A 27200-nucleotide genomic window follows, 5' to 3' on the forward strand; every position below is an offset into this window, starting at 1 on the left:
ACCAGGTCAGCTGCCACTTCGGCTGCTTTTGCCACTAATGCTCCTGTTGCCGATATTTGTAGGGCCGCAGTCTGGTCTACCCCACACTCGTTTATAAGGCATTATAAAATTGATCGCTATGCCTCTGCTGACGCATCCTTTGGCAGACGAGTGTTACAACAGGTTCTTAATGAGGATTAACACGTGGGTCGTCCCTCCCTGTATGGGCTGCTGTGGTACATCCCGTTGTGATGGCCGGACTCATAGGGAAAATGGACCATTGGTCTCACCTGAAGGGTGATTTTCCTATGAGGACGGACATCACGACCCTCCCAGTTGGAGGATTATATATTTTCTAATGTGTTATATATTACTGTTACGCTATTATATTTAAATTCAAGAGTGAAGTCAAGACTTCTAGTTCTGTTATACAGCTATGTTGCAGTCATGTTACTATGCATGGTACTATTGTGTTATTTTCCTGCTGCCAGGCCAGTTGGCCTTGTTATTGTATTTTTAGATCTTTATCCTGAGACTCGCTGCGAATGAACTGGAGAGTGGGAGGGGCCTGACGCCCCTAGTCTTGACTTCAAAGACGTTCTTGCCTTCGCACAATAGGTGGAGCTGAAACCCGTTGTGATGTCCATCCTCATAGGAAAATCACCCTTCAGGTGAGACCAATGGTCCAGCTTCCTAGTGCTGCCACATTGAGAAACTAGTCTCTGTCCACCAGATTACTTCTCTGTTTTGAGCCAAAACTGACAGTTCATCATCAAAGTGCAGTCCATGCATGCTTATGTTTACATTTTTGTGTGTGCCTCATTATTCATTAGCTCAGTTCCTATTGTTAAGAGTGCTACTTAGCATTCATATAAGGCTTTTGGATGTTCAAAGCACTTCATGTGCATTATCTTGTAACTCTTAACAAACACCCTTAAAGGTTTGTGAGTATTATCTCTATATTGCAGATGGGAAGCTCAAGCTAGCATGCCTTGCCTATGGCCATCATCTAGTGGGTTCATAGCAGAAGTGAGATTCACACTCAATTCCTGAATTGAGCCTCTTGGCTAGCAGCACACTTTTTTCTTTTTTTTACCAAAAACAGCGTAACAGAGAAATTGATTTTGTATTTATTCTAGAATGGAACGATTGAAGAGGTTACATCGGAAGAAGAGGAGGAAGAAGACATGGGTGAAGTATGTGTGTTGTGTTTGAACTTTCTCTTGTTCCTGTTTTTGTCACTCTTTAATCTGTCCAGGGAAAGATGAACAAAAACCATAAGAAACAAATTGAAATGGTACCAAGATCTGCCCTCCTAAACTTTGATAAATCTTCTGTGCGCCGCCCCCCCCAAAGAAAGTGCACTGTGTGTATTTGTCACATACCCTGCATCAATTCTTCCTTTAGCTCTGATGCATTCTTCTCTCTGCATCTGTTTTATCTCCATCCTGAGATAACTGGGCTCATAGTAAATCAGGATTTGTGCTTCCCTTTCAGCTGTCCCAACAACACACATGGACGGTGGGGGAACCAGGCTTTAAGTCTCAACTGTTTTTATAAGCATTTTGCCAATAAGACACACACAACTTTTTTTTTTGCCCTTGCAGGTGGATTTGCCTCCCCGTATAAGAAACCCTGACTGAGGCAAGATGTTAAGGCACCTGCATTTTGCTGTTCTTGGTGCTGCTATTCTTCTTAAGTAGTGTGCTAATTTTGTCTTGTAGGACATCGATCTGGATCATTATGATATGAAGGAGGAAGAGCCTGTCGATGGGAAGAAATCTGAGGATGATGGCATTGAAAAAGAGAACCTGGCAATCCTGGAAAAAATCCGAAAGAATCAAAGGCAAGACCACCTAAATGTAAGTGGGTATTATATTTGGGAGGAAGCCTAAGCATTTCATTTTCTGCAGCCCGGAGGAAAATAAAAAGAAGAGCAACTTCTGTGTTAAAAGCTTGGCAAAACAACTTGATTCTAAAGCAATTTGCTGTGTTAAGTCATGTGCCTTCAAAATGCTCATCTTCAGAAGATGAAGCATCTTGTTATACAGCAGCATCCTTATGGGCTGCGGGGAGGCAAGAGGGCATAATATCAGTTTCAAAATTAAATAAAACCCTAACCAAAAGCCCGTGGGTGGCTTCATGGTACAGCACCTGCTTTACATGCAGATGGTCATGGGTTCAATCTCTGGGGAACCCAGTTTTCTTTTTAAAAGAATCAGAAAAATGCGGGAAATCTGTGCTGAAGAGCCTCGTCAATTCCAAGTAGGGCTGAGAAAGAGCCTGGTCTGACTGACAGTGGTTCTCCAGTGGAGATTTCAGTGGAGACAGTGAGCTCAATGAACCAATGATCTGACTTGATATAAGGCAGCCTACTAACGCTCCAGAGCACCTTGACTCATGGGGCTAATGGAGAAAATGTTTGCATGTAACTTGATTTAAATAAACACGAACTCTCGCAGCTGATGAAAACGTCCTTGTTATGGGTACTGAACATATTTCCCTAATGCTCAGTACAATATGTTTGATACATTTTGATGAGCAAACAGTCAGATAGTGGTTCAGATAATTGGAAGTACATTAGTTGTAACAAAGGAAATGTAACAGGAATTAGAAAGAAGAATAAAGTTGTGAACATAAATACCTTTATGAAATACCAATATAACTTACTATCAGTTATGTTTACATAACAAACACACACTGGATTCATGGTAGTCTTTACATTTGTCACTTATGCATCTTTCATCGCTGTATAGTGAAACTTCATGGGAAATTAAAGTAGAATAAGAAATGTGTACAGTAAGGCCCCACTCATACGGCGGGTTACATTCCAGACCCCCGCCAAAAAGCAGAGCTCCGTCAATAAAATGGTGCCTGACACTCAGCTGCTGAGCACGTCATGCCGAAAACCCCCATAAAAGCGGAACAAGCACCGTATGAGTGGGGCCTTACTCTAATTGAAAACCGCCGTATTAGTGGAATGCTGAAAAGCGGGCCGCCAAAAAGTGGAGCTCTACTGTATTTGAAACTAACAAAAAATCCGTGTTACTTCTGCTGAAGAAATGTCGTTCTTTCAGCCAGATCAGTTCACTCTTGAGAGCATTCCTTAACTCTTTGGCAAATTGTTAAAATATTATTTGTCCAGCTCTAGGTCGTACTAGACATAATGTAAAACCTAGATCTGCCCATTTGCATAGAATGAGAATGATCTGATTTTAAAACCAAAAAGAGTGCACAGGTTGGGCAATAGGCAGCATTGTGAAGAGCTACAACTAAGTTAGGTCAATGATGTTCTGATGTCCTTTTTTGATCTGGGGGCACTTGCAAGGAAGAAGTGGCAGAAATGTGGGGGGGGGCTGGGCCCATCGCTTGAGTTTTTTCCTCTAACTTCTCCTCCCTGACCTTAGTCTTTTTCCCCACCCCTCCAAAGTGCGCCTCCCAGTTTTCCTTGTCAAATGAGAAAAATCAGCTGGGAAAAGAGGATACAGAGGAAAAGGGAGTGTCAGGGAAAATATTAAGGAATCTCTCAGTCTGTTGCTTTTCCCCTGCCATTTAAAAAAAATTATTTTATTAAATTTATATCCCGCCCTTCCTCCTGAGAGAGGCCAGGGTGCTAAGCACTTCTGTCATTTAAAAAAACACAATAAAAATAAAACAAAAGCATATTTAAACCATTTGAAAACTGTTCAAGACATTTGCAAACAATAAAACATCTAAAACAAATTTAAGAACAGAGGTGCTCCCTGTGACACCCCCACCCCACAAATACTGTGCTTGCTGTAAAGTCTAGTTCTGAAATGTTCTGCCTTTTGAGCAGTCATTCATCCACACTAGTACTTTTATGTATGTTCTTTTCAGCAAACTACTCATAGCCGTATTGGGAGTGCAGGTCTGAAAGTTGCAAGATTGCAGTCCCTTCATGCTTACTGTTTATGAACTTACTCTCCTGCTAATGGTATATATAGATAGATAGATGAAATATTTGCAATATTTATCACAGGTAGTCTTTTTTTTTTTTAAAGCTATTTTAATGGCCCCGGATACTATTCTTCAAAAGCTTTACAGAATCAAACTACCCTTCATTGCTTTTCAGGGTGCCGTCTCTGGGTCTGTCCAGGCTTCAGATCGACTTATGAAAGAACTCAGGGATATATATAGGTCGCAGAGTTACAAGTCAGGTAAGTAGTCTGCATCTTTTATGAGCAAAATCATGACATTTTCTTGTGCTCTGGGCTAGGATGATAAAGACTTTATGGTATAAATAACTATGGTATAACTATATAGTGTATAGCAGGGATGGCCATTGTGGTGCCTTCCAGATGTTTTGGACTACAGGTCCCATCATCCTCTACTGTTGACCATGCTGGGCAGGGCTGATAGGTGTTGAAGTCCAGATCATCTGTAGTGCACCACATTGGCTGTGTTTGGTGTATATTATACATGCGTTGAACTCTCTGGGACTTGCTTCTGAGTAGACATGCACAGATTTGCACTGTAAATGTGTCAAAATCTGAAACTGATTGAGTGGTTCATTTTGCTTTCTTTGCCAGTGTCTGCACTGTCAAAGTGTTCAGCTTCTGAGCTATTCCTCTCTTGCACCCAGTTAAACATTCATACTTAAAAAGAACTGTTTTATCAAGCACTTGGATATCTGTGTGAAACAAGTAAAACATGAATACCCCCAAATTGCACCGTCTATTCACCAGTCACAGAAATCCCTGTCAGAACTCAATCCAGCTTCGTACCACAAGAAAAGATGGTGCTGGAGACCCCAGGCTTTATCTGAACAGTGTAATCTCTGATATTTCTCAGTAAACCATATACAAATGTCCTGATCTTTTAAAATGCATTTTAGGAGAAAACCTCTGGCTTTTTGTTGTTGTTGTTAATCTAATCTCAGCTGAGAATTTCATCTGCCATTTAAGCAGAAAGTTCCTGTGTTATGTTCCTGGTGTGAACTGTATATTCTGCAGGCTAAACAACCATCTGATTTCCTCTACCTCTTATGGTAGTTGTAGATTTTTGTAGGCAGCTCTCCCTAACTTGCTTGCTTATTTATGTGTGTGTGTGTATACATATATGTATATAGATCTCTCTCTCTCTCTCTCTCTCTCTCTCTCTCTCTCTCTCCATATATACATATATACATACACATATATATACATACATACACATATATATACATATATACATATATACGTATATATATATATATATATACATATATACATATATATACACAGACTGTTGGTGAGAGCTGTGCTTAAGCCACCTATCACCAATCCTGGGTCTCATCCTTGTCGCTCCAAACGCTGTGTCACCTGTGTGTACCTCAGGGAGACAGCCACTTTTACAAGCACTAGGACAGGCAGGACATATTACATCAAACAGAACATCACCTGCAGGTCATGCAATATAGTTTACATCATCGAGTGCAAAAGACCAGGATGTCATATCCAATACGTAGGAAAGACCACAACTGACCTACACATGCGCTTCAGGAACCACAAGTCAGCAATTTTGACAAAAAAGTGGAGCAACCAGTTGCAAAGCATTTTAACATCGAGGGTCACAGCCTGCTGGACTTTTCCATTACAGCGATAGAGATCCCAGCAGATCCAGCAGCATTGACCGAAAGGGAGAACGTTTGTATTTACTCTCTGGACACATTGGCACCACATGGCCTGAACCTGGAGGACAGTACCACCACTACTTAGCTTCTGCAAATGAAGCCCCTCTGAGCATTCCATCCTCAAAGCTCTATAACTGCCACCTTGGTAACAGCATTTGTATGTTGGCAGCTGATGAAGGCGGAAGCTGAAACGTTTTGTTAATATAATAAAAACCTCTGTTTGGTTAATCACAATTACGTTTATTCATATATATACAAACGAAATTGTGATTAACCAAACAGAGTTACTCCGTTTGGTTAATCACAATTTCATTCGTATGTATATTTTAGGTGATTAACAGAATCCTTATAGGGTTCCAGAGCAAGCTTGAGTGAAGTTCTGTTTGTTGCTTTCAAAACTGTCTTATCTATACATACATATACATATACAGATAAGACAGTTTTGAAAGCAACAAACAGAACTTCACTCAAGCTTGCTCTGGATCCCTATAAGGATTCCGTTAATCACCACCCTTCCTCCCAGCAGGAGCCCGGAGTGGCAAACAAAAGCACTAAAACACTTTGAAACATCATAAAAACAGACCTTAAAATACATTAAAACAAATGTATTAAAACAAAACAACTTTAAAAACGTTTTTTAAAAAAACTTTTAAAACATCTTAAATAAAAAGGGTTAAAAACATATTGTTTAGGGGGAAAAAATTAAAAAAAACATATTAAAAAGCAATTCCAACACAGATGCAGACTGGGATAGGTCTCAACTTAAAAGGCTTGTTGAAAGAGGAAAGTCTTCAATAGGCACCGAAAAGATAATAGAGATGGCACCTGCCTAATATTTATGGGGAGGGAATTCCACAGGGTAGGTGCCGCCACACTAAAGGTCCGTTTCCTATGTTGTGCAGAACGGACCTCCTGATAAGATGGTATCTGCAGGAGGCCCTCATCTGCAGAGTGCAGTGATCGACTGGGTATATAAGGGGTAAGACGGTCTTTTGGATATCCTACTCCCAAGATGTATATGGCTTTGTACACCAGAACTAGAACCTTGAACTTGGCCCAATAGCAAATGGGGGTGTATGGGGGTTGGGGAGGCTGACATATTCTGCCACTGCTGTCTCCCTTGGGCAGAGCATTGTAAACTCTGAGAGCTAAAGTCTTATCCAAAGAGCATAGCATGATCCTTCCAAACTAATGATATTCTATGTTTGTATGAAGGCTGAACAATCCAGTGTTTTTACCCTGTGTTCTATTGAGAGGAAATTGCATGTTTGTTTGGTAAACAAGTACACATAGCTTTTCTCCTATAGATCAGCACAGACAACCAATTATCTGACTGTCCTCTTCATTCTGTGTATAGTTCAGTGCCTGAAGTAGCACAGTAGAGGAATAAAGGACATAGTATTGTATGGACTATCTCCATATTGAGTTTTAAGGGTTTTTTTAAGTAGTGATTTTTCCACAAGGTCAGGCTATATCTAAGGGCCTCAGTGGTGGTTGTAGGGTTTTATGCTGCGCAGAAAACCAGACATTTGGTGCTGGCAGAAGTGTGTACATTTAAGTGAGTGTTTGTGTGTGTCCTTGCAGCTGCACAAATATGGCAAGTTCCCAGAGGATTACCAGTCAAAAACTGTCCTTGGCTCTTGCTGTTGTACCAGAGAGTTTGAAAATGAGTGGCTCCTGAATAGAGTAGCTGGAGTTAACTGGAAAATGAAAACTACTCAAGAGGTGGAAAGAGGAGAGGCTGTTGTAGAGTAATAACTGGATTTATTCAATTGAGCATTGAGCTTTCTTAATGGATAATGACAAAAGATGTAATTTAAATTAATTATATACATTTAAAAATTCTTACTCTTGGAAATATGATTTGAGTTTGTCGGTGGCTTTAATTTCTTAGATTATATTCTTACATTTGTATTAAATTTTTCGTAACAAGAGCTATGAAATTGCAGTGGGGTGGGAAAGGAAAGAAAAGAGAGTGGCCAGAATTTATATAACGGCATTTGCTTTAAGGGATTGTCCTTCCATGTTCGGGTGTGTGTGTTAGAAACAGAACGACTCATTAAAATTAGGCCAGTGTTCAAAATCTTGTATTAAAAGGGGTAAGACATGTTTTATGGGAAAGTAAGCCTGGTGTGCTGCTGTCTGTGACTGGTGAGAACATTCTAGGCAGGGCTGGAAGATCTCAAGTGCTTTATTGGTCTGGCACCTGAAAGCTTGAAACGCATCCAGCCCTTCTACCCTGTATGACCCAAGCTGAAAAGGGCTCATATGGTTGAATGAACAGGCATTCCCTGGGAAACTGAGGATGGTGTGGATGCATGAGCAAAACACCTAGGGCAGCAAAAAGTTTTGATTTGGTTTTACTTTATATATGGGACAGGGAAAAGGTACATCCAGATATGCTGGATGATTTTCAGTAGATTGGCAAGAGCCCTTTTTGCTCCCAAATAGCAACAGCAACAACACAAAAGCTTTTTTTAAGGCAACAGTAGCAACCGCAAAAGAGCTCAGCTCTTCCCCCACCTCTAAATTAGTCTGCTGAAATGAAGAAAGCCTGGGAGAAAACCAGGTGGATTTTTGTGCGGCAGGATTGCGATCTCAGTGTATAATGGGATGCAGGAGGTAATCGGCTTACCCCACAAGTAATGACTTTGCATCAGGCTTTGCACGCTTGCTCTGTTTTTGCACGTGGTTATAATTGATGGATCTTGGCGGTTCTAGTTAAAACCAAGAAGTAGATCCCACAGGTCTGTCCACTCCTGCCTGAACAAGGTGGAAAGTTACTGTCCCCGTTTATCCCATCTGATTTAAATTTAATTGCAAGTTTTCAAGTCTGGAGATTAATCTTGCATTGCTAGAAAGAATGGATGCTTTACATATTAATCAATTCCAGGGTGTTTGCTATCTATAGATATGAGCTCTTGATGCATAGTAGTAATCCTGAGGAGGAAAGGTAGTGTTGTGATTGCTCTTGGCAAAGACACCATTTGAACCAGTGTATTGAGGGTGGAGATTCCATCAGTTGCACATTCTGACAGTATCCAGCTGCTGGATCATTAGGCTGCTGTCTGACTTGAACAGCTGGCTCTGGAGGTTTATCCAGACAAGCATGAAAGATGCACAAAATGGGTGTTTGTTTTTAGGGGAATCACTAGCTTCTTTAAAAATCCACAGATATAGGCATGTTAGAGCTCCTGCATCCCACCTCCTCCCACTAAGCTTTCTGGTCCGTATTCCTACTTTGACCACAGAACTGCTCTTCCCTCTAGAGCAGCAAAGGGGAACCTGTCACCCAACAGATGTCACCAGGTGGGACTGATGGGAATTGGAGTCCAGCAACATCTGGAGAGCCACTGATTCCCCATCCCTACTGTAGAGCCTGGGCGAGTGTGTTTTGTCTGCCAGGCTAACCTCTCTTCGGTACTAGAAGGTAGACACAAATATTCTTGCAAGTCCCAAAGACTGGAGGCCCAGGAAGAGAACCCTCAAATAAGGGACTTGTCTGCTGACCCTCTGCATAGTTGGCCATTGTATGGATGGATTGGTGCTTGGGCTGCCTGGCCTGATCTTCCTCCCCCTTTAGTGGCATCCCATGCCTTTCCAGGGAGGTCTGCTGTAGACACTGAGAAGGGCGGGATTCAAATGAACCAGTGCAATCTTATATAGACAAGGTCTTTTTAAATTTTAATAATCTTTAAACCAGCTGATGGCTTTGGAACTTTGTTTCCTTTCTTCCTTAATCTGTTGCTATGGAAAACATGACTTTACAGCAAGAGCTTCCCTTCCTACACCTCTTTTCCTCACCCTCAAGCGTAATATGTTCTACTCAAGCGAATAGAATCTGTGATCTAAAACTGCTTCTTAAGTATCGGCAGGGTCTTGGCAAGAACTACAAGCCCTGTTCTCGAATCACAACTTTGTCTTTTGTTTCTGTGTACTTGTGGCCTGCTTTTCTATAAGGAAGCCCAACAGTGCTTTGCTTGAGCAGGCAGAGACCTGCTCAGATGTAACAGCATCATTGCAATGTGTGCCCTCAACCCATTTCTTGAGGGATTGTTTCCAGTTTTGCAGCAGGACCCCACTTCTTTTCTTATTTGTGAGACTTTAAAACAAACCAGGAGAGTTGCCTCTTGGAAGCATTCCTTCAGGGCTTTCTTCTTCATCTAGCACCGGCGCTTCGATGTTTTGGAGTTGGAAAGACTCCTTAAATTGGCCAAATGTGATAGTTTGTCCATTAGCTGAAAGGGTTTTTCTTATCCTTTTTCCTTGGTTTATCTTCCCTTCTGAAAATATGTGTGGCATTTTAAAAGCCACTGGACTTTGTTTATTTTAAAAATACGTTCTTCAGGCTTTTCACTATGCTTATTTGCCTGGTTCAGCAGCAGATGCTGCCCTGGGAATCTCAGCTGATGAGTCTGCTGTTCAGATCAGCTGGAGGAAGGTGTGATCCTTGAATAGGTCTGTAACTGCTGCCATTTTTTTTAACTAAAGGCAGGGCTGGCACCAGGCATGACTGGGCCCTCAGGCACAAGCCTGTCCCCGGGCACACAGCACCGTAGCCCAACACATGTCCCTGATACAAGCGGTGCAGGGCTAATATGCCTGCCTGCGCACCCCACCTGCCTCTTATGTCGTATGAATGACATGCGCATGTAGCTCTCATGCCTGCCATTAACCAAGAAGGCAGTGGGGGCATCAGCCCCTTAGGGAAGCTCCCGCCGCCATCTTGAGTCATGGCAGGCATGTGCGCACAGCGCACATGGCATTCACACTGATGGGAGAGATAGGTGGGGCATGTGGGCAGGCTGTCTCCTGGGAGCTTCCTCTCTGTGATCCACGGCAGGGTCAGGTTGCAGGACCTGACGCTGCTGCAGAACATGGAATGGGAGCACCACCCTCCCACCCTAAAGAGGGGCCCTTGGCCAGGGCCCAACCTGGCCGCCCTCTGGTGCTGGTCCTGACTGAAGGTATGAGGTACAAATAGAATGAATGCTTTTCCCTGGCAACATTCTCCCCCAGCTGCTCTTTCTTGCTGCAGCGGGGTGTATGTGTCCCTGATGTGAGTTTTTGCCACATCAGATTGAGAAGGGTTTGTGGAAGAATGGTGAGGATAGAGTTGAACCCCCACTTTTCCAAGTCATGTGCATCCTATCCTGCAGTGGAGAAGCTGCAGGAGGCTTTCTAGACACACATATACCTCTGAACATACAATTCGGGGCCCAATGAATAGTATGAGAACAGATGCTATAGGTTTTCTGAAGCTAATTATGTGTTGACTGGGTCAGTATCAGAATGGGAGCACCATGTAGGAGCAAGACCAATAATATATATTCTTAAATTATAATTTGACCCTTGGATACAAAGGAAAGTGAGTACTTTGATATACAGGTGGAGTTCTACTTTCATCCAAATAGCTCCCTGAAGTGAAGGGGTCTCTGCTTGTGCAGAACTCAGTATCTTTTTGCATTCAAGCTTCTGGAGTTTTAGATCACAAACATGGGTGTGTGTTGTTATTTTTCTAGTAACAATATAAACGTTTTTCATTTCCATTTTCCACAGGGATTTATTCGGTGGAACTTGTAAACGACAGCCTGTATGAATGGCATGTAAAGCTTCTAAAGTAAGTTTACTTTTCTACACCTCAACATTGCCCCAAATCAGTGGTTTTGCTATTGATGTGTTGATGGAGCTATGGGTGATATTACACAAGATGATAATGATGGCAATTCAGATGTCTGCTCCAAGGAATGCTGAATATTATGCTGCAGTCCTAAACATAAACAACTGTTTAGGACTGCTACCTTTTTGCAGGGCTGATTGGCTAGATCACTTGATTAGCCAATGCATCTCTTTTTTAAAAAAAATAAGCACTTTAAAGACTTATTTTTTAATACGTCTGCTGGTGGCAGGTGCTATTGCAGAAGAGGCAATGAGTAGAGTAAAAGAGAGATGCCTTTTCTAAATCAGTTCTGCTTGTGACACAGGTGTGTATCATCCAAAACCTTACTTGTTTTTATTCATATGAAAAGAACTAAGCTATATAGGGAAGCTATGATCATTACATCTCCTCTTCTCTCTGCCTCCCCTTAACTACTCTTTATTTTTCTTTAACAGCTTTATAACCCCCTCCTCAAGAGAGAAACATTCCAAAAGCAGTTTACAAAATACATACCAAAACATAAAGAAATATGTTTTTTAAACCATTTAATTAATATCCATTTTTAAGAATGCACAAGTTAAAACTGTTTTTTAATTTAAAAGATATATTCTTGTATGTGTATAGAGAGGGACACGGCCTCGTATGAAACAGGAGATTCTTAGGATATGTAATTCTGATTCTCCGACTCCTAAGCACGCAGCTGACTTTCCGGAATATTCCCATTGCCTGACAACTTTGATTCTGCCCTCCAAACCAGCACTTTCCTGCAGCCAGCATATCCTTTAGGGCCCTTCACTGCAGGCTAACCACTTTTCTGCAAACAGCTGACTTTGCATTTTGAAGAAAATACTTCACCTAACGTGGTATTGCCTAGTTATTTGCGAAAGCTGTGATAACCATTCGGAACGGAATGACTCAGTCTTTGCTACTTTTTCTCTTCCTCATCACAATTGCTAGGGTTGATCCTGATAGTCCATTACATAGCGATCTTCAAGTCTTAAAAGAAAAAGAAGGTGTAGAATATATTTTGCTCAACTTCTCTTTTAAGGTAAGCAAAAAACAAAACAAAAAACTCCAGTGTGTAAAAAAAACAAAAAAAAAGAGGAAATTTTAATCGGTTTGTAAATCCAAAGCAAATTTCAGTATTGCTCCTCCTTCTCTGGAAGAATGTTTAGCTAACTGTCTGTACAACCTTGGATGAGAAGTTTTTTATCTATGATTTAAAAAGTAAATTTGCAAAAAGTTTCCTAGAATTCCAGAATGACCTATCAAAATACCTGTTTGCAGCAACGAATCAAATTTTACAAAGTTTTTTACTTTGGATTTACCCCTTTTGTTTTTAGGATAACTTTCCCTTTGATCCTCCATTTGTGAGAGTGGTCTCTCCTGTGCTCACTGGCGGGTAGGTGTTGATCTTTATTTACATATGTATGTACACATATATAAAAAACCTTGCAGCTTAAGAATGTACCTATAGCCCACAGATATTTCTATCAACTTCAAAATGCAGGGAAATTGGGCAGCTATAGTGAATGTACCAGGGGAGCAGGAGACCTGACCTCCTCTCTGAGATATTGTACTGCCCTACAAAGTTGTCAAAATGCAAACACAGTTTGGGTTGGTCTTTCACAGTCCAATCCACTTGCTGTGTAGCTTGGAAGAATTTGGTAACATGTGCCTCTATGGTGAGTGGTGGCAACACCTGCCATCTCCAAAGATGGAGAATTACATTGTTGTATGTTTGTTGGTGTTCTTGCTTTGCTTCTTGCCTGTGTTAGTATTGTTTCTACAGAGAATCTAATCTAGCAAATTTTATTTCCCTCATTATTCATCTTAGAAACCTATGTCAAATTTATTTTTATTAATTTCAAAGCTTTTTTGTTGGTCGGTATCATATGATGGTGAAGACAGCCTTTTGTGTTTCAAATTGGAAGTTATGTTCTATTTCTATTTTGGGTACATTAACAGTTGAAACTGCAACTGCAGTGAAATGTAAAATCAGACTGATTACTTTGCTACTTAAGCAATGACTCTAACTGTTGGAAAACAAACTTGGCCTGCCCAAGATGCATGTTTTCAGCCTGCTATGCTTAAACCACTTCACTTAAGGAAAGGTGGGCATGGTCAATTAAAAACATGAAGCGCACCTAGAATTTTTCTAGAATATATTTCACCTCCCACTGTTTTATCTTGCGTAAACTGAGACACTCCTGATGTCCATTGGAGACTATTCTGCAGAATAGTGAGTGCTATTATTCCACAATTGTTTTTGGAGTTTTTTAGTGTATATTTTGCAAAATGTTGCTATGGTTCACATATTCACAGAAACAGAAGCAAAAGAAAATGATTTGCTATAGGAAACTTCACTAGAATTGCAAAGTAAATCAAACATTTTTAAAGTGACTATCTGAACTATATTAACTGTATCTTAGTATTGTTGCTTCCTCCCTGCTAAAACAATTAAATAAAACCTTAAATATTAGACAGGTGCCATCTCTGTTATCTTTTCGGCACCTACTGAAGACCTTCCTTCTTCAACAAGCCTTTTAACTTGAGACCTTATCCCAGTCTGCATCTGTGTTGGAATTGCTTTTTAGTATGTTTTTAAACTTTTTTAAAAAACAATATGTTTTTAAACTTTTTAAAAAAGATTTCTTGAAAGCTTTTTTTAAAAAAATGTTCTTAAAGATGTTTTGTTTTAATGTATTTTAAAGTCTGTTTTTGTGATGTTTTGGAGTGTTTTGGTGCTTTTGTTTGCCGCTCTGAGCTCCTGCTGGGAGAAGGGTGGGATATAAATCAAATAATAAATAAATAAAATAAAATAAATAAAACAAGATCAGCACAGCACATACCTTGTTTCGGACTGATTGCAGGTGTTGCCACCACTCACCATATGCTCAGAGGCACATGTTACCAAACTCTTCCAAGCTACACAGCAAGTGGATTGGACTGTGAAAGACCAACCCAAATTGTGTTTGAATTTTGACAAATCTGTAAGGCAGCGCAATATCTCAGAGAGGAGGTCAGGTCTCCTGCTTCCTGGTGCATTCACTATAGCTGCCCAATTTCCCTGCTTTTAAAAGTTTGATAGAAATATCTGTGGGCTATAGCTATATCCTTAAACCGCAAGGTTTTTTTGCCTATTAGTGAATTTCTCTGGAGGTAAAAAATGGGATCCTGTGCAAGTTTGGTGAGAATGGATTGATCATTTGCATGCTTACTGAGTTAAATGGCATTTACTCCCCTGCAATCAGGATAGGTAAAACTGACCTCAGAGGATTGGGGGGAGAGGGGGGGGAGGAAGGCCAGACGGGAGGAGGAGTATGGGAGCAGGCCAGGGGGGGAGGGCATGTTTGATCATTTGCAGGTTTATTGAGTTCAGTGGGATTTACTCCTGTGCAATCATGCTAAGGAGAGGTAAAACTGATGGGGGGAAGGGAGGGAAGGCTGGAGTGGGCAGGGGAGGAGGAAGGGAGAGGAGAGGGGAAAAGCAGGTCTGTTCACTTGCATGCTTATTGAGTTCAATGGTATTTACTCCCATGCAATCATGCTTAAGATAGGTAAAACTGACCGGGGGGGAGGAGATTGGAAGGGGATGGGGAGGAGGAGGGAGGGGCAAAGGAAGGTGGAGGGAAGGGGCAAGAGGGAGAAGGGGTGAGGTTGATCATTTGCATGAGTTAAATAGCATTTACTCCCCTGCAATCATGCTTAGGATAGGTAAAACTGACCTCAGAGGATTGGGGGGGAGGCCAGATGGGAGGAGGGGTATGGGAGCAGGCCGGAGGGAGAGGGAAGGGCGTGTTTGATCATTTGCAGGTTTATTGAGTTCAGTGGGATTTACTCCTGTGCAATCATGCTAAGGAGAGGTAAAATTGATGGGGGGAAGGAAGGGAAGGCTGGAGTGGGCAGGGGAGGAGGAAGGGAAGGCTGGAGTGGGCAGGGGAGGAGGAAGGGAGAACAGAGGGGAAGGAGAGGAAAGGCAGGTCTGATCATTTGCATGCTTTTTGAGTTCAGTGGGATTTATTCCCATGCGATCATGGTTAGGATAGGTAAAACTGACCATGGGGGAGGGGAGAGGAGAGAGAAGGAGAAAGGGAGGGGAGAGTGGGTGGAAGGAGGGGTAGGGGGAAGGGGTAGGAGGGGATTGGAAGGGGAGGGGCAAAGGAAGTGGGAGGGAAGGGGCAAAAGGGAGGTGATGGGAGGAAGGAGGAGGGAAGGGAAGGTTTGATCATTTACCTATCATAGGATAGGTAAAACTGACCATGGGGAAGGGGAGAGGAGACGTAAGGAGGGGAAAGGCAGGCCTGATTATTTGCATGCTTATTGAGTTTAGTGGGATTTACTGCCATGCAATCATGCTTAAGAGAGATAAAACTGACCTTGGGGAGGAGGGGGAGGGGATTGGGAAGGGGAGGGAGATGGAGAGGGAGGGGCAAGAGGAATAGGAGGGAGGAGAAAGGGAGGGTGGGTTTGATCATTTGCGTACTTTTTGAGTTCAGTGGGATTTATTTCTGTGCAATCATGTTTGTTGTTATGTGCCTTCAAGTCAATTACGACTTATGGCGACCCTATGAATCAGTGACCTCCAAGAGCATCTGTCATGAACCACCCTGTTCAGATCTTGTAAGTTCAGGTCTGTGGCTTCCTTTATGGAATCAATCCATCTCTTTTTTGGCCTTCCTCTTTTTCTACTCCCTTCTGTTTTCCCCAGCATTACTGTCTTTTCTAGTGAATCAGGTCTTCTCATTATGTGTCCAAAGTATGATGATCTCAGTTTCACCATTTTAGCTTCTAGTGACAGTTCTGGTTTAATTTGTTCTAACACCCAATTATTTGTCTTTTTCGCACTCCATGGTGTCCGCAAAGCTCTCCTCTAACACCACATTTCAAATGAGTTGATTTTTCTCTTATCCACTTTTTTCACTGTCCAACTTTCACATCCATACATAGAGATCGGGAATACCATGGTCTGAATGATCCTGACTTTGGTGTTCAGTGATACATCATTGCATTTGAGGACCTTTTCTAGTTCTCTCACAGCTGCCCTCCCCAGTCCTAGCCTTCTTCTGATTTCTTGACTGTTGTCTCCATTTTGGTTAATGACTGTGCTGAGTCATTGATAATCCTTGACAAGTTCAGTGTCCTCATTGTCAACCTTAAAGTTACATAAATCTTCTGTTGTCATTACTTTCGTCTTTTTGATGTTGAGCTGTAGTCCTGCTTTTCTGCTTTCCTCTTTAACTTTCATCAGCATTCCTTTCAAATCATTACTGGTTTCTGCTAATAGTATGGTATTGTCTGCATATCTTAAATTATTGATATTTCTTCCTCCAATTATCACATCTCCTTCATCTTGGTCCAGTCCTGCTTTTTGTATGATATGTTCTGCATACAGATTAAACAGATAGGGTGATAAAATACACCCCTGTCTCACACACTTTCCGATTGGGAACCAATCGGTTTCTCCATATTCTGTCCTTACAGTAGCCTCTTGTCCAGAGTATAGGTTACTCATCAAGACAATCAGATGCTGTGGCACCCCCATTTCTTTTAAAGCATTCCACAGTTTTTCATGATCCACAGTCAAAGGCTTTGCTGTAATCCAGCCTTTCCCAACCAGTGTGCCTCCAGATGTTGGACCACAACTCCGATCAGCCTCAGCCAGCATTGCCAATGGCTGAGGCTGATGGGAGTTGTGGTCCAACAACATCTGGAGGCACACCGGTTGGGAAAGGCTGCGTAATCTATAAAGTACATGGCAATTTTCTTCTGAAATTCCTTGCTCCTTTCCATTATCCAGCGTATGTTTGCGATATGATCTCTGGTGCCTCTTCCCTTTCTAAATCCAGCTTGGACGCCTGGCATTCCTGGCTCCATATATGGCAAGAGCCTTTGTTGTAGAATCTTGGCATTACTTTACTTGCATGGGATATTAAGGCAATAGTTTGATAATTACTGCATTCCCTGGGATCCCCTTTCTTTGCAATTGGGATATATATTGAACGCTTCCAGTCTGTGGGCCATTGTTTAGTTTTCCATATTTCTTGACAAATATTTGTCAAACTTTGGACAGATTCAGTCTCAGTAGCTTGTAGCAACTTTATTGGTATGGCATCTGTTCCTGGTGATTTGTTTCTTTATTTATTTTTATTTATTTAATTACATTTCTAGACCGCCCTATAGCAGAAAGCTCTCAGGGCGGTGTACAACAAATAAAATCACAATTAAAATATGAGCAAGTGTAAAAAATATAATACAATTATAAAAACATTAAACATGATAAAAATCCAAAATAGAATTGCCATTGAGTTTATAAATTAAAATCCATATTAGGTTTAAAATTAAATTTAAAATGTTTAAAAAGCCTGGGCTAAAAGGTAGGTTTTTACCTGGCGCCGAAAAGATAACAAAGAAGGCGCCAGGCGTATCTCGTCTGGGAGGGCATTCCATAGTTCGGGGGCCACCACCGAGAAGGCCCTAGATCTAGTTGTTTATCTCCGGGCCTCTTTATGAGTTGGGACCCGGAGAAGGGCCTTTGACGTTGAGCGTAGTGAACGGGTAGGTACATAGCGAGAGAGGCGCTCCACCAGGTATTGCGGTCCGATGCCATTTAGGGCTTTATAGGTAAGAACCAACACTTTGAATCTGGCCCGGAAACATATCGGTAGCCAGTGCAGCTGCGCCAGGACAGATGTTATATGGTCAAATTTCTTTGTCCCAGTGAGAACTCTGTCCGCAGCATTTTGCACTAGCTGAAGTTTCCGAACCGTCTTCATAGGTAGCCCCACGTAGAGTGCATTACAGTAGTCCAATCTAGAGGTTACCATAGCATGGATAACTGAGGCGAGATTCTCCCTGTCCAGATAGGGTCGTAGTTGGGCTATCAGCCGAAGCTGGTAGAATGCATTCCGTGCCACCGAGGCTACCTGAGCCTCAAGTGACAGGAGCGGGTCTAATAAGACCCCCAAACTACGTACCTGCTCCTTTAGGGGGAGTGTAACCCCATCTAGGGCAGGTCGAACATCAACCATCTGGGCAGAGGGCCCTCCCACCAACAGCATCTCAGTCTTGTTAGGATTGAGTTTCAGTTTATTAGCTCTCATCCAGCCCATTATCGCGGCCAGGCAGCGGTCTAGTACATCAACAGCCTCACCTGACGAAGATGAAAAGGAGTAGTAGAGCTGCGTATCATCAGCATATTGCTGGAAACGCACTCCAAAACTCCTGATGACCTCACCCAGCGGCTTCATATAGATATTGAAAAGCATGGGGGACAGAACTGACCCCTGCGGGACTCCATATTGGAGTACCCAGGGACTCGAGTAATGTTCCCCCAGCATCACCTTCTGGAGACGATTCCCGAGATAGGAGCAGAGCCACCGCCAAGCAGTGCCTCCCACTCCTAAATCCGTAAGTCGCTCCAGAAGGATACTATGGTCGATGGTATCAAACGCCGCTGAGAGATCAAGGAGAACCAACAGAGTTACACTCCCTCTGTCTTTCTCCCGACAGAGGTCATCATACAGGGCGACCAAGGCCATTTCTGTACCAAACCCCGGCCGAAAGCCCGATTGAAATGGGTCCAGATAATCAGTTTCATCCAAGAGAGCCTGGAGTTGGCGAGCAACCACACGCTCTAGGACCTTGCCCAGGAATGGAACATTTGCTACCGGCCTATAGTTGTCCAAATTATCAGGGTCCAAGGAGGGTTTTTTTAGGAGCGGTCTCACCACCGCCTGTTTCAGGCAGGGTGGGACCACTCCCTCTCGTAAAGAGGCATTAATCACCTCCTTGGCCCAGCCGGCTGTTCCATTCCTGCTAGCTTTTATTAGCCATGAGGGGCAAGGATCCAGAGCAGAAGTGGTCGCCCGCACCTGTCCAAGCACCTTGTCCACATCCTCGAGCTGTACCAACTGAAACTCATCCAGTAAAACAGGACAAGACTGTGCTCTGGACACCTCATTAGGATCAACTGCTACAATAATGGAGTCAAGGTCCCGGCGGATGTTCATGATCTTATCACGAAAGTGTCGCGCAAACTCATTACAGCGGGCAATTGATGGTGTTATTGCGTCCTGGGGACCAGAGTGTAAAAGTCCCCGGACAACTTTATAAAGTTCCGCTGGGTGGTTAAGAGATGACTGAATAGAGACAGCAAAGTATTGCTTCTTTGCTGCTCTCACTGCCTTCACATAGAGTTTGGTAGAGACCCTCACAAGTGCATGATTACAGCCGTCAGGAGTTCGCCTCCATTTGCACTCAAGCCATCTCCTTTCTTGCTTCATCACTCTTAGCTCCGGGGTAAACCAGGGAGCCAATTGAGCTCTGCAATGGAGAGGGCGCACCGGGGCGATCGTGTCAACTGCCCGGGCCATTTCTGTATTCCACAGCGTGGCCAGGGTTTCGACAGGACCGTCAATTCTATCAGCCGGAAAATTCCCTAGAGCCATCAGAAAACCCTCAGGATTCATTAGTCTCCGGGGACGGACCATCTTAATTGGTCCTCCACCCTTGCAGAGGGGAGAAGACAATGTGAGTCTAAACCTTAATAGGCGGTGATCTGACCATGACAAAGGAATAGATGTAAAATTCCTCACTCTCAGATCACCATCCCCTAATCCAGAGGCAAAAATCAAGTCCAGAGTGTGCCCCAACACATGCGTAGGGCCAGTAGCAAATTGAGACAGCCCCATGGCTGTCATGGAGGTCATGAAGTCCTGAGCTGCTCCAGATAAAGCGGCCTCAGCATGAATGTTGAGATCCCCCAATACCAAAAGTTTGGGGGAACGCAACAATAGATCCGAGACCACCTCTGTCAGCTCAGTTAGGGAGTCTGTTGGGCAGCAGGGTGGACGGTACACCAACAGTATTCCCAGTCTGTCTCGCTGACCCAACGTTATGTGTAGACACTCTAGACCATTAGCCACCTGGATAGGGTGCCTAACAAGAGGGATGGAACTTCTATAGACCACAGCGATTCCCCCTCCCCGACCCTCGGATCTACCCAGATGCTGAACCGAATACCCAGGTGGGCACAACTGGGAGAGATTAATACCTCCCAGATCGCTCACCCATGTCTCGGTAATACATGCCAGATCGGCCGCCTCATCCACAATTAGGTCATGGATGAGGGAGGTTTTATTATTTACTGATCTGGCATTGAAAAGCAGCAACTGGAGATCCGAGGGTTGGCTGATAGAACTACCAGCAATCCTGTGGGTGTGGGGAGGACCGGAACACGTCACAGCCACCAGTTGTCTGGGGCGAGTTCCCCTTAACTGGCATGTCCTACTCACAGCGCCATACCTCCCATTACCCGTCACTACACTAATAGGGGCCCCCTTTGGTCCACCCTCCCACAACACTGTCCTCTCGCCCAGGCACATAATAAAAATAAAATAAATAATAAAACTCATGGCATATACACACAATCACACACTCACTCATACAACCCACTCATACATTCAGACAGCACAGCAGCATCCGAGGGGCTTCAGCAACCGGCAGTCCGTAGTAGCTGATGGAATAGGGGCCTAAAAGCGATGGACAGCAGGCAATGGGTCTCCCAAGCCCCCTCAGCCAGCCGGCTTATATATCCCCTCCAAGAAGGGACAGATGGAACAGTATCAGGCACAGCTGGCTGAGTACCTGAGGCCTGGTCCAGCAAGGTGCCCACGTGCAGAGCAGGAGCCCAAGAAGGAGAGAGCAGAGATGTTGGCCAAGCAGCAGCAGCAAAGCAGGCAGATGGCTCTCCCTCCCTGGGCGGTGATGGTCCTCCTCCCTTGCAGGCACTGGATCTCCCAAGCCCCCTCAGCCAGCTGGCTTATATATCCCCTCCAAAGAAGGGACAGGTGGAACAGTATCAGGCACAGCTGGCTGAGTACCTGGAGCCTGGTCCTGCAAGGTGCCCACGTGCAGAGCAGGAGCCCAAGAAGGAGAGAGCAGAGATGTTGGCCAAGCAGCAGCAAAGCAGGCAGATGGCTCTCCCTCCCTGGGCGGTGATGGTCCTCTTCCCTTGCAGGCACTGGATCTCCCAAGCCCCCTTAGCCAGCCGGCTTATATATCTCCTCCAAGAAGGGACAGAAGAACAGTATCAGGCACAGCTGGCTGAGTACCTGAGGCCTGGTCCTGCAAGGTGCCCACGTGCAGAGCAGGAGCCCAAGAAGGAGAGAGCAGAGATGTTGGCCAAGCAGCAGCAGCAAAGCAGGCAGATGGCTCTCCCTCCCTGGGCGGTGATGGTCCTCCTCCCTTGCAGGCACTGGATCTCCCAAGACCCCTCAGCCAGCTGGCTTATATATCCCCTCCAAAGAAGGGACAGGTGGAACAGTATCAGGCACAGCTGGCTGAGTACCTGGAGCCTGGTCCTGCAAGGTGCCCACGTGCAGAGCAGGAGCCCAAGAAGGAGAGAGCAGAGATGTTGGCCAAGCAGCAGCAGCAAAGCAGGCAGATGGCTCTCCCTCCCTGGGCGGTGATGGTCCTCTTCCCTTGCAGGCACTGGATCTCCCATACTACTTCCAAGTATTTTAAGAGCAGCTTTTACCTCACATTCTAAAACTTCTGGTTCTTTATCATGTGGTTCCTCCGTGAATGAATCTGTCATACTTGCATCTCTTTTATAGAGTTCTTCAGTGTATTGCTCCATCTTCCTTTTATTTCATCTTGGTCAGTCAGTGTGTTTCCCTGTTGATTATTCAACATCCCTACTCTTGGTTTAAATTTCCCTTTCATTTAATCTTTTGGAATAGGGCTCTTGTTCTTCCCTTTTTGTTGTCCTCTTCTATTTCTATACAATAACTATTGTAATAGTTTTCTTTGTCTCTACATACTAGTCGCTGTATTGTTGTTGCATTTACGGTTCTGACCGTATTTCTGTCTCCTTTTGCTTTTGCTTTCCTTCTCTCTTTAACCATTTTAAGAGTTTCTTCAGTCATCCATTGAGGTCTTTCTCTCTTTTTAACTAGAGGTATGGTCTTTTTGCATTCTTTCCTGATAATGTCTCTGACTTCATTGCATAGTTCTTCTGGTTCTCTGTCAACTAAGTTTAAAGCCTCAAATCTGTTCCTTATTTGATCTTTATATTCTTCTGGGATGTTATTTAAATTGTATTTTGGCATTATAATTGCTTCGTTTTTCTTCTTTAGCTTAACAAACTATTCACAGAATTCAATCAGTCTTTCTCCTGCTTCATTTCTGTCTCCTAGGCCCCCTTTCCCCACAATTCCTAGTTCTTCTCTGTTCCCTACTTTTGCATTCCAGTCCCCCATGATTATCATCATATCTTGTTTTGGTGTGTGATCCATTTCCTCCTGTATTTCTGCGTAAAATCTCTCCAATTCTTCTTCTTCTGTGTTTGGCGTTGGAGCATAGACTTAGATGATGGTTATGTTAATAGGTTTCCCATTTAATCTCATTGATATCACTCGCTCAGACCTTGCATTGTAGCTCCTAATTGCTTTTGCTACATCACTTCTCACTATTAAAGCAACCGTGTTTCTTCTTGATTTCTCATTTCCTGCATAAAATATTTTGTAGTTGCCTGATTGAAAATGTCCCATTCCCATCCATTTTATTTTTTTTTTTTCAATAATTTTTATTCAGATTTTCATAAAACATACAAGACAAAATCATAAAACATTCAAAGACAAAAAACAAAATCAAAAATAGTTAAACAAAAAGAAAAAAAGAAAAAAAAAACAAAAATAAAAAATAAAGAGTAAAATATTGACTTCCCATTTGTCAAAGATCAAATCAGTTATAAGTCTATAATATATAACAATCCTGTCTCTTAAGTCATATTATAAAATCACTTTCCTCCAGTAGTTATCTTACTTAATCATCAAATCTCATAAACATTACTTTATTCTTTCCACAAAAAGTCAAAGAGAGGTTTCAATTCTTTAAGAAATATATCTATCAATTTTTTTTTTCCAGATAAGCATATCGATTAATCCATCTCATTACTAATTATGATAATCTTATTGTCATAACCATAGTCAAAATAAACATTTCAATTAATCCATCACATCAGAATCTGTTAGGTTCAGTAATTTCAGTAGCCATTGTTCTATTATCTCTATTAGTTCCATTTTCCATCTTCCATCTTCAGTAGTCTTGTTAAGTCCAGTAATTTCAATATCCAATCTTCCATTATCAGTATTCCATAATAATCTTGCTGTCAAAGCCATAGTCATATAGTAAGAGTCTGATGGGAATTACCTCTATCCCAAATATTTTCTTGCCATCCATTCTGAATAGGTTGCTGAAATACTGCTGTAAAATCATATCTCTGTTCTTTTTTTCAAAATACACTGGGTCATCTCTTAAAAGTTTTTCCATTGTCACATGGCTGCAGTTAATTCCATAGATTTTCTCTATATTGGGCTCCATCACATCATTCCAGTCCAGAAAATTATCCATGCCATTGATAACTTTATCTCTAGAATCTTCATTAATTTCTTCAGAGATAACATTGAGTTCCAAACAATAGATTTTATTTCTAAAGTCCATAGACTCCAAATCTTGTTCCTGTTCCACGTTGGTTCCAATCTCCGGGATCTCCTCTCTCACAGGGACCCCTATTCCAGTCTCCAGGGTCTCCTCTCTCACAGGGACCCCTGTTCCAATCTCCGGGGTCTCCTCTCTCACAGGGACCCCTTCCAGGGTCACCTCTCTCACAGGGACCCTTATATCTTTAATCTCCTGCTTCATTTTACTCAATTCAATTTTCGTTATCTCAATCTCATCCATTATTTTCTGAAACATAGTTATTTCCAGATTTTCAGCCACTTTCTTAATTGCCATTTTAAAAGAAAAATATAGGAAAACCACTTCTTATTTCAGCAACAATTGGGTTAATACTCCAAACTTGGTGACATCACAGTATAAACAGAGCAGACAGCCTTATCTCTCCAATAGTTAAGTAAACAAAATGCAGTTCCCAGGATCGAAACAATTAATGGCAATCGTCAAGAAACAGATTCGTCAAAATAAAATAGACCAAAAAGAGAGTAGTCTCAAAACAGTATAATATTTTTCAAAATAAAAATCTGGAATAGAAATCCCTCTTCTGTGTATATCTTTAGAATGCAAATCCAGGACAGCTTTTTGCAACAAAAACAGAGATAAGCTATTAATTAGTGCGTAGCAGAGAGAAGTTATGGCTCCCCAGTGAGATGTCAAAAACCGATCAATCTGGCAAATCTCTTTTAAACAGCAACAATTTAAGTCAAGTAAAAGAAAAATATAGAAAGAAGGGTGCTTGCCTGTTAGTGCGTTCTCTCTTAGAAGATAAGATGAACGTTCGCTTTAACAGATAGAGCTTGCTGTTGAAAATCCGTCCCACCTTCGTCGGCTGGACCTCGTCCCATAAATTAATGAGATCTGGTCGTCCCAACAAAAATAGGCTTTGAGGTTAATCTCTTCGTTTCTCCCTACCCGGGAGAAGTTTAATCAGTCAAAAAAAAAAGAAAAAACTGACTGATATATCTGAATAAGCTTCTTTTGAGGCAGGAGCCCGTCTCAAAAGCAGGCACAGGCTAAGTCACCCTTCCCGGAAGTGCCATTCCCATCCATTTTAATTCATTCACGCCAAGTATTGTAATGTTGGTACATTCCATTTCTTGCTTGACAATTTCTAGCTTTCCTTGGTTCATGCTTCTCACATTCCATGTTCCTATTATTATAATAAATAATAAAATAAAAGGATGAGAGGAGATTGGATGGGTGGGCACTGGGCAGAGGGGAATGCCCTTTCCAAAAGGAAAACATTGTGACCAGTATCATTGCTTTTCAGCGTTTCTCCCATGTTTTTATTCTACAGCAGGCACATGTACCCTCCCACCCAAATTTAAACCAAAGTTGTCACTGGCCACATCTGCACCAGACCTTTATTCCACTTCAGTCAGTCATGGCTTCTCCCAAAGAATCCTGGGAAGTGTAGTTAGTGAAGGGTGCTGAGAGTTGCTAGGAGATGCCCTGTTCCCCTCACAGAGCTTCAATTAGAGTGGCTGACTGTTAAACCAGTCTGGCCACTGACACTCTGTCAGGGGAATAGGAGTCTTCTCTCACCACCCTTCACAAACTACACTTCCCAGGATTCTTTGGGGGAAGCCATGAAGTGAAATAAAGGTCTGGCATGGGTGTGGCCCCCTGATTAGGCAAGCTAAGCAGCTGCGAGTTTGGCTTTTAGAACACTGACAGTTGGTTCTTACTGAGTATGCCCAGCCTTATCATTGAGTTCAATGTAAAAAATTTAAATTAATTAAAAATCAGCCAGGCCCTTTTTTTTACTTTTAAACTGCAGAAGATTGTCAGAGTATGGGGCGAGGTCAGTAACAGGATTACAGGTATTCTGTGAACATGGCTGGTTTTTAATTAATTTCAACAAATTATGAGAACTCAAAAAGGGCCTGTTTTTCGCTCTCTCTTTTTACACTTCGAAGTCTCGATTCTTTCTCTTTTGTGTATTGCCATGAAAATTTAGAGGCTGTTAAGCAAGCATTTCTGAGTTCAGGACTATTTGTAAGGTTTTGTTTTGAAATGAGCTTATGGGAAGCATCAGAATGGCATGTGGGGTATTTTCATTTTAACATTGCAGAATGTGAAAAATCCATGCTGGCTATAGTATACAGCTGCTCTCATGGCTGTATAATCACATGTTCCTTGAGAATCATCACAAAACTGTTAACCTCTAACATCTACGACGTTAGGTTGTAGTAAACGGCTCTGAAATCTACAGCTGTTGCACAGGAAGCTTTATGCAATCCGACGATCTGTCAGAGGTAACAGTGATCTGAGAGGTTTCCCTGATTTTGCTCTATCAAGATAAAATTGTTGTTGTTTTCCACCCTACAAAGGTATGCAAGGCATCCTGCACAAATCCTAAAACAGCAATTGTAAAGCAATCACATTTTAATAAATCAGCATTTAATATAGGTAATTAAAACAGCAACGCTACAAGCTGGGAGCAATAAAAAAATGAGTCCATACATCTCAGTGTTGCCTACACTGACTGGCAGTGGTTCTCCAGCCTTTCAGATGGGAGTCTGTCCCAGCCCTACCTGGAGATGCCAGGGATTGAACCTGGGTCTTTCTGCATGTATAGCAGATGCTCTACCACTGATCTACAGCCCTTGCTTTATTGTATATTTTAATTATGGATGTTTTTAATGCTTTGGGGAAATGCTTTTATGGTATATTTTAATTATGTATGGATTTTATAATGATTTTTACTTGTAAACAGCTTAGAAGTTGTTATGATATGTAAGCGGTATACAAATTAATAATGAATTAAATACAAATGAATTAAAAAAAAGTGAGGGGCATCCATACAGGACCTCCAGTGACTATCTCTGCTGCTGGGCTGGTTCATACAGGAAACGGCACCTCATAAGGTACCCAGTTGGGACCAGAGTACTTTGCATGGCCTCACTCACCTACGTCAGAAGATGATAATACTCAGGTATATAAATAGAGTAGGGCCGGGATCTCTTCTCAATCATCCCAGAGTGCAGGACACGGAATAATAGGCTCAAGTTGCAGGAAGCCAGATTTCGACTGGGCATCAGGAAAAACCTCCTAACTGTTAGAGCCATACGACAATGGAATCAATTACCTATAGAGGTAGTGGGCTCTCCGACACTGGAGGCATTCAAGAGGCAGCTGGACAGCCAGCTGTCGGGAATGCTTGGATTTGGATTCCTGCATTGAGCAGGCAGTTGGACTTGATGGCCTTATAGGCCCCTTCCAACTCTACTATGATTCTGTGAAATCTCTCCTTTTAAAATGTGCTTCTTATACCTTGGCTGGCTTTTCTCCAGCAGTTAATGCTTGTGCCCTTGGAGAGATTGCATGGGCTGCAGAGCACATTCTGTCTCTCTGTCTCCCTTTTTTATTTTTGCAATAGCCACAGACAGGGTGTCTTAGCTCATA

At 42.5% G+C, this 27200-nt stretch overlaps 1 protein-coding gene across 2 annotated transcripts in view; it reads left to right on the forward strand.

The window, feature by feature from the left end:
* The window catches only part of UBE2Q2 (ubiquitin conjugating enzyme E2 Q2), an 80540-nt gene that overhangs the window by 35567 nt on the left and 17773 nt on the right, over nt 1-27200 (forward strand). For both annotated transcript variants that reach the window (XM_061594746.1, XM_061594748.1), the window contains exons 4-9: nt 1119-1175; nt 1704-1841; nt 4073-4157; nt 11171-11231; nt 12228-12318; nt 12614-12672. In XM_061594746.1, coding sequence (XP_061450730.1) covers nt 1119-1175; nt 1704-1841; nt 4073-4157; nt 11171-11231; nt 12228-12318; nt 12614-12672 — 491 coding nt within the window. The remainder of the gene's footprint in view (nt 1-1118; nt 1176-1703; nt 1842-4072; nt 4158-11170; nt 11232-12227; nt 12319-12613; nt 12673-27200) is intronic.

The sequence above is a fragment of the Rhineura floridana genome, chromosome 14 (assembly GCF_030035675.1).
Source record: "Rhineura floridana isolate rRhiFlo1 chromosome 14, rRhiFlo1.hap2, whole genome shotgun sequence".
Lineage (NCBI taxonomy): Eukaryota > Metazoa > Chordata > Lepidosauria > Squamata > Rhineuridae > Rhineura > Rhineura floridana.